Source organism: Athene cunicularia (genome assembly GCF_003259725.1).
Source record: "Athene cunicularia isolate RWA chromosome 25 unlocalized genomic scaffold, athCun1 chr25_part1, whole genome shotgun sequence".
Taxonomy (NCBI): domain Eukaryota; kingdom Metazoa; phylum Chordata; class Aves; order Strigiformes; family Strigidae; genus Athene; species Athene cunicularia.
The window spans coordinates 713,274-721,068 of NW_020799134.1; the positions used below are offsets into that span (position 1 = coordinate 713,274).

Below are 7,795 nucleotides of genomic sequence, written 5' to 3' on the forward strand. Positions count from 1 at the left end.
GTCCCCCCCCCTCACCCCCCACCAAAACGTAACAGGCGCTGAACAAGAAGCACAGGGAGTGCGAGAGCCCGGAAGGGGATGAAGTGTTTGCGTTGACCCCGCAGACGGAAGAGAAATATAAAAAGATTGATGAGGAGTTTGATAAAATGATGCAGAGTTACCGGCTCGCAGTGAGTAGCTGGTGGTCTGCAGCCCCCCCTTACCCCTCCCCGGATGCCTCCAGGTGTCGGGGGGGGCGGTGGTTGGATTTTGCATGGCTTTGCTTCGGAGCCGTGCTGTGCCTTGGGAGCCGATGCGCGCAGCCCCCGCCGCCCCGAATGCACCCCGGGTCTGATGGGTGAGAATATGAGGGACCTTGAGGGTCCCTCCTGTTTCCCACCCAAAAAAGCAGGAGCAACCCTTGGGGAAACCCTTCCCATTAGCTCCGGCATTCCTGAGCCTCCTTGGCTCTGTTCTCCCCTTCTTTGCTGCAAATAGGGTCTTCTTTTTCACCCTTTTTTCCCCCCAAAAAATAAAGATTTTTTTCCTGGGTTAAGACACGAGCTGGCGGCGGATGCCGACCCCTCACTTTCCTCCAAGCCCAGTTTGGGTTATTCCGCATTAATTCCCCCCAAATCCAGCGAGCCCTCGGGGCAGCTGGTGGCCGTGGCAGAAATCCAGGGAGGTTTTAGCCTGTGATCCCGGAGCCGTCACCGGGGTGGCATCAGGACAGCGCTGAAAGGGATTTGTGTCAGGAGATGGGAGGAGGAGGGGGGACACGTTTCAAATTAGTTGTTAGTTCAAGGGAGCAGAGACTATTGATGCAGGCAAGGCTTCTTCAGAGGGATTAGCCCCGAGTCGCTGCAGCCATAATTAATGCTGCCAGGAGCAGAGAGGAGGCTCATTTTCAAGGGCTGGATGCAGCACTGCAAAAATTACACCCCCCACCCCACCCCCTCATAAGAATTAATCTGCCCTTCTGTGCTTTGCAAGGCCCCAGGTGAAAATTCTGGATTTTCTTGAGAATTAGGGCTAGGGAAATCCACAGCTCTTTATTTTGCTGACTCAGCAGGTGAGTGCTGTGTTGCTCCAGGAGCCTCTGGAGGACCCCAAAAAGCTGCATCTTTGGGAGGGGGTGGTTGCCCCGAGCCCAGGGGGAGCTGGGGACCTGAAGCAAAACGGGGTGCGGGCGGTGTTGGCTGCTCCCAGCTCTGCTGTGACAGCAAGCCCAGCCCTCCGGGGTGGGTTTAGCGCAGGATTAGCTCGGTTGCTCTGCCTCATCCTCCCAGGTTTCACTAGTGGGGGGCAGGTTTCCACCCCGCCAAGGCTCGGAGGGGTGGGGGTACGGCCCTGGCTGGATGTGCACCCCCTTGTTGCCTCACGCAACCCCTTCCCCAGTGGTGTAAAATAAGTCAAAAAAACAGCAGAGCTTTCTCCTCGGTGCAAAAACAACCTCAGAAAGCCGGGACTACTTAGTGTCTGTGTTTTCTGCTGCAAAGGGAGGGCTCGGGACAGGCTCCCCTGGCCCGAGGCAGCATCCAGACGTGGCATAAAGGAACAGTCCGGGCTTAAAGTCATTTTGGCTGGTGGCATTCAGGTGCTGGGCGCTTCATAGTCAGGGCGTAGCATCTGGCTCCCCCACTAAACCTCCCCGTGCAGCGAGGGACTGAGCGATGCAGGTGGAGCGCGTGCGGTTGAAGAAGATGCTTTTCCTTTTTAACCAGCTGGGTTGGTTTTAGTGTGTGACAAGAACTAACCAGACTCAACAGCCGGGAAAACTTAACAACAGCCTTGTTCGCTAAAGAGAGGCCTCGGCCTGGCTTCTGCGTTTGGTGTTTGTAATCGCTTTTAATGAAAGCAGGAATCCTGGGGGTTTGGCTGATGTGTGCATCTTCTCCCCCAGATTTTTTGGAGTGATGGGCAAACCGCCCTCCCTAGTTGTGCCCTCCCTGGGGCTGGGGAGGGGGGAGCCCCGGGACCGCTTTGATGGGGCTGGCTGTGCGTCTCGCGGCCGGACGCTGGTTTGAAGGTGCCGTGGGATAGATACGGATTAAAAGCACAACTCCGCTCTCGGGTTGGTGCCCCTTGACCTCCCGGTTTTATCAAGGCGTCGCTTAAGATGCGACGGGCGGGCGTCAGCTTCTCTTCTCCCCTTCCCGGGAACGCGCGGGCACGCAGCCGCGTTTGCGGTGATTTATTACACAACGCTGCTTCGGTGTGGAGGCAGCGCCCCAGAAACCTTCCTGCTCGCGGTTCTGCAGCCGCGCAGAATAAGATGGGAGGGCTCTGCCTTCCAGCTCTGCCCAGCAGGTCTGGGAAAGGCTGAGCCTGGGTCGCTTTGAGCGGCCGGTGGCCCTGGGAGCGCCGTGTCCTCCACGGGCTGGCCCTGAAGGACGAGATGCCCTTGAGGGGCCGGTGGGGAGGGTTTCCAGCAGCGAGGTGTGGGTGAGCACCGTCCCACTCCTTCCTCCTGTCCTCCCCTCAAGCCCAAAAGAAAATCACCCATCTACGAGCAGATTTCTGGAGGGGGCCACAGGGCAGCAGCCCCCCTGCCAGCTGTAGCTGGGGCTCCCTCTGTCCTGGCTGGTGCAGCCTGGGGGGGTCCCAGCTCCAGCCCCACGGTGGTCCCCTCCGGCACTGGGCTGCTCTGCCTCTCCAGCCCTGAACAAATTAAAGTGGGACTTTAGCAAAGCCCCTGCTAAAGCCTCTAAGCAGGTGCCTGCTCCTGTTAACGAAGAGCAAATCAGTGACATAAGACAGCCGGGCAGGATAATCGCAGCCAGTCTGGCTCCAGCGGGGATGCTGGTAGGTGAAGCCGGTCCTCGACCTGAGGGCAAGGATTTAGCAGTGCTGCTGCTTCCCCCGGGGTCAGCTCCTCCTCCTCCTCCTCCTCCTCCTCCCCAGCAGCTCCCGGAGCTGCCAGGATGGATCCCAGTGTCAGCTGGGGGTTGTGCAGAGCAAAACGAGCCTTTCCCAGGTGCTCGGCCACCAGCAGCAGTGCCAGCCCCAACTGGTGGCCCACGGCCAGCTCTTTGGGAGGGCTCTTCCCATCCCGCCGGGTGAGGAGCAGCCTCGTGAAACCCCTGCGGGCCGCTGGGCCTCTGTGGCAGGATGAAGGGCAGCGCTGAGCTTGGCCGCTCTCGGTTCCACTGGGGGCAAACCACCACGCTGCTGCCCACCACCTTCCTGTTTTGGGGTGTTTCCAACCACCCCGCCACGGGCTGCCCTGAAAACGCTGCGGGTAAACAAATACCCCCCTGAAAATGAGACCAAAGCAACTAGTTGCTGTGTCTGAGGGAACAGCTGATTGCTGACGGACCCCCGGCTCCTCTCGCCGCAGCAGCCGGCGCTGCAGAGAAACACCGTGTCCCCGGGGCTGCCGCAGAGGCCGGCCAGCGCAGGTCAGCAGTGAAATGGGGGCTTAGGGGAGCCTGGACTGTCCCCCCATTTTTCAGCAGTGGGGTGCTGCTGCTGCTGTGCTGCAGGACCAGAGCTGCTCTTGCTCAGCATCCTGGCAGCGCCTGCTCCCCTTCACCCGCCGCTCTCTGTTCAGTCCGCAGTGCCCGCCCCGAACTTCGCCATGCCCGTGACGGTGCCGGTGACCAACCAAAACACGCTGCAGTTCAGCAACCCGGGCAGCTCGCTGGTGACCCAGTCCCTGGTGACCTCCTCGCTGACGGACCCCCGGCTCCTCTCGCCGCAGCAGCCGGCGCTGCAGAGAAACACCGTGTCCCCGGGGCTGCCGCAGAGGCCGGCCAGCGCAGGTGAGCGATGCCGTGACCCTTCGCACCCCTTGCTCCTCATCCTCGCTGTGAGAGCCTTGCTGGGCGTGCAGCACTGAGCACGGAGCATCCCGGGGGGGCCGAGGACATCTCCATCCCCTGCCCGGGGGCAGGATGTGTCCCTGGAAGGGTTGTTGCCCAAGGGTGCTTGTTCCTTCTGCCAGAGGTTGATCCCCCCCAATTTGTGCCTTGGCCTCAAACTGGGGGTGATCCCCCCACCCCCGCCACCACCTTACCAAGGGCTTTTTGAGAGCCGGATCCCTGCAGGGATCTGTTTCGAGGTTGGGCAGCGCAAGGAGATGAGTCACCCGGCGCCGTTCCCAGGCTTGGGGGTGGCTGCCGGCATCCCGCTCGCCGGTGGCACTCCGGTGACACGGGACTGCTGCCTAAAAAGGGCTTTTCTGAGTCGGGCTCTGCTGGTTGCAGTTGGTCGCTGAGCGATTACTCACGCGGATCTGCTGACAGATAGGAGGGAGCAGTCATTTCCAGTGGGGACCGGGGATGGGTGGCGGAGGGCAGGTTGAGGGAGAGGAGCTTGTCACCCATGTCCCCTGCAGTGGAAAAGGAGGGGCAGGGGGGGCACGACAATGTGTGACCACAGCCTGGCTCTCCTGTGGTGTGATCATAAATAATAATAGCATGCAGAAAGCCCCTGCCTGCTATTTTGGTTGTCACAGATGGTCTGTAACAATCACATGGGCTGCAAATGGCAAGAGCTGGGGCCTGTGACCGCCCGGACATCTGGGTGGTGGGCATTCACCTGCGGCCCCCGGGGCTCTGTGAGCTTGGGGGGGGGCTTTGTGAAGGGGCTGGAGGGGTGTGAGAAGGGCTGGGAGGTGCCTCCAGAAGCAGGTTGGGTCAGAGCGAGCAGAAAGGTGCCTGGGCTGGGATGTAGGAGTAGGATGTAGGAGCCGTGGCTTTGCTTGCTGCGCTCTCCGCACGGTGATGGGGATGGCTCGAAGCGCTCAGAAACCAGGCCGAGGCCCCCAGACCTGAGGGGGTCGGGTCTTTCTGCTCTAGGACTGGTCCCAAAGAGCAACATCTCACTCCAGGCTGGGTGGCAGAGCCCCCCTCGGGCACAGCCAGCCGTAGCTCTGGTTGCAGGGATCTCCCTTGCCCTCTCACAGGCCCCTCTGCTGAAAAAAAAATTAAAATAAGAGGCTTCGTTGTAAAGCAGAATCGGCTGGAGGCTCGCCGTTTCCATCTTGCTCGCTTGCTGGTCGTTTTGAAGGGGGATAATTTCGTGGTTGCAAGCACAGAGGTGTTCCAAGTCCGGCCATCTGCATCTCATTCACTCGCTGCCTGGGACACGGAAGAAATCCTGTTTATAGGAGCCAGGCCCTTGCATGTTAGAAGAGCTTGATTTTTTATTTTTTTCCCCCCTTAAATTTTTTTTTTTTTTTAGCAATGCACTCGAGCTGAGAGCAGAGCGCTGCGGCATTGTTTCCAAAGCAAATGTGCAGCAGAGTGTTGGGTTGGTATCTCGGCGCTGGCTGATGCCATCTGCTCGGGGATGGCGCGGGAGAAGTGTGGCTGAGGGGGCTTTTGGGGATGGGGATGGGGTCAGCATCACTCACCTGAGGGGGTGAACCTACTTCTGCAGTGCAAGTGGGGTCCCGCAGCGGGGCACAGCCCCCAAATCCCGGGGAGGTCCCTCCTCCGGGACTTTGCATCCCCATCCCTTCAGGGAGGATGCTGCAGTGCCACGTCTGCCCCGTTTTGGGGGTCACCTTGCCCCTTTTTCAAGCTCTAAAATATTTTTGGGACCGCCACCATCCCCGATCACAATCCCACATGGGGAGCAAACGCTTTTCCCTACACGGCAGCGGCTCAGCCCTTCAGTGCTCCTCCCGCCTTTGGGGGCTCGCTGCAAGCCCAGACCTGAGGGCTGGGGGGGGGCTGGAAAAAAAGGGATTTCTGTCTCAGGTTTCCCCATCTGGGGTGAGGAGGGTTGGGCGGTGGTTAGAGGTGGGGTTTGGGATCGGAGGCTCCTTGTTCCCCTGCGCAGGGCTCCGGGATGACTGCGGTCACAGCTCCGGAGCCTCCGTGCCGGCTGTTGGCCGAAATCACCGCCCTCAGCGTGGCCAGGCAGCCCCAAGCTGTGAATAGGTGGCTTTCAGAAATAACTCAATAACCAGGCAGGGGGAAAAAAAAAATCTTTTTGCAGGCGAGGCGAAACGTTGAGTTTATTGGGGATAAAAAGGCCTCTGGTACGGTTTTTCCCGGCACGGCGGGGAGCGGCGGCGCTTTCCAAGCGTTGGGACCGTGGGAGGCCGAATTGTAGCAGCGTCCTGGCAGCGTGCGGGGATGGTTTCCATTCGGTGCGAACATTACAGGGGAGATAGTGTTTCACGTCTTGCTGCTGGGGCTCTCTTCCCCGGCAGCACCGGCCCCGTGTCCCCCAAAGAAGGGGGGGGGGGCTTGGAATAAAATAGCCGCAGTGTTTTCCAAGCCGCCTCCTTTGGAGCGAGCTCCTGTGTCGCCTGGCTCCTTCCCAAAGGAAACGGATCTGCCTGGATAATGTTTCCCAACCTGATCACCAGGAATGCTGCTCATTTTGCCCAGGACTTTCTCCCCGGGAAGGCAACACCGCTCATTTTCCTCTGCCTTCCTCCCTCGTGCTCCTCTAACCCCCTGCCCCCCCGAAAGGAGGGATGCTCACCGTGTTCCCAATTGCTTTGCAGGGGCGATGCTCGGGGGAGACCTCAACAACACGAACGGAGCCTGCCCAAGCCCCGTGGGTAAGTGAGGAGCCACCTTTTGGCACAAAAAAGCCCACTTTTAGCAAGTCCTGTGGATGCTCCGTGCCTCAGTTTCCCCACACCAGGGAGGCTTTTGCTGCCGAAGGGTTTGGTGTGTGGAGCTCCAGGCCAGCGCCTTCTCTGGGGGCTGCTGGTTTTAGCGGAGACCCCAGAGACTGAGTCGGGAGGGGGGTGCGTGTCCTGGGGGGCCAGCGTCTCCCCTGGGTTTTTGCACATCAAGGGGCTGACTGAGGTGGCCACTGAGAACCCAGCAGCTCTGGGCTCAGCTCCCCGTGCCGAGTTCCTCTCTTGACCTCGGGTGAGTCACTTAACACCTGATTCCTCGTTGCGCTTGGGCCCTATAAAGGAACTTTACTGCAAGGAAAAAAGCTCATTAAGGTCCCTTTCCACTGCGAGGGCCTCAGTGCTAACAAGGCTCAGACCTTGTGGCTTAGCTCCTCGCCTATAAAACGCACTAATAATACCTCCTCCGCTGCGCTCTGCCTCCGCTGGCTGCAGGGTGAGGTCTTTGGGGCCGACGCTTGCGTAGGTACAACCCAAAAGCCAGCGACAGCCCCCGGGTCCCGCTGGGAAGCAGCTGCTGCTACCGGCACCGCTGGGGCAGGACGGGCTGCGGGCCAGCGCTGCGCCAGGCGGGTGCCGTCCAGCCCCGGCGAGGTGGAGCGGCCAAGGCAGGCTTGCACCAGAACCCTGGCTCGCCACCCCCCCGGGGAGGGGGGGGCCCTTTTTTGCGGTGAGGCTCCCAGCCGACAGCGCGGCGGCGGCGTGTGAAATTCGGCGTTGCCCTCAATTAAAAGCAAATTGGAGGCCGGGTCCCACACCCGCCCCGCGATGGGGCTGGTCCAGACGTGGTTCTGCAGCACCAGGAATAACCTTTTCCCTGTGCCGGGCAGCGGCCGTGCCAGCACCGGGGGAGTTTCTCCCCGACTGCGCCTCCGGAGCCAAACCAGGGTGGTTCGTGGGGCTGGCGTCTCCCCGGGGCCTTTCCAGCACCCGATGCGGAGCTTTGCAGCTCCTTCGAAGGCAGAGGGAAGGGGCCGTGGTGCCGTGGCCCCCAGCCACCTTAGCGGCCCCTTTTCCCCCCGATGCCGCCCCCACGTCAGCTGTTGGGAGCAGCCGTGGTGGCGCGGAGCTTGGCAGGGCCCGTGAATGTCAGCATTGACGTCACCGGAGCATTCCCCGCGTTCCTGCCGCCGCTCCAGGAAACGGGTGTGAGGAGCAGGGACAGCCCGGCCACGGCCAGCCCCGGACCCCCACCGTGCCCGGGACCCC

The 7,795-nt window shown here is 60.7% G+C and overlaps 1 protein-coding gene across 1 annotated transcript in view; it reads left to right on the plus strand.

Moving 5' to 3' along the window:
- The window catches only part of LOC113488640 (myocyte-specific enhancer factor 2D-like), a gene marked incomplete at its 3' end in the record, with an annotated part of 29,877 nt that overhangs the window by 10,509 nt on the left and 11,573 nt on the right, over positions 1-7,795 (plus strand). The window contains exons 4-5 of the mRNA XM_026863921.1: positions 3,533-3,743; positions 6,446-6,502. Coding sequence (XP_026719722.1) covers positions 3,533-3,743; positions 6,446-6,502 — 268 coding nt within the window. The remainder of the gene's footprint in view (positions 1-3,532; positions 3,744-6,445; positions 6,503-7,795) is intronic.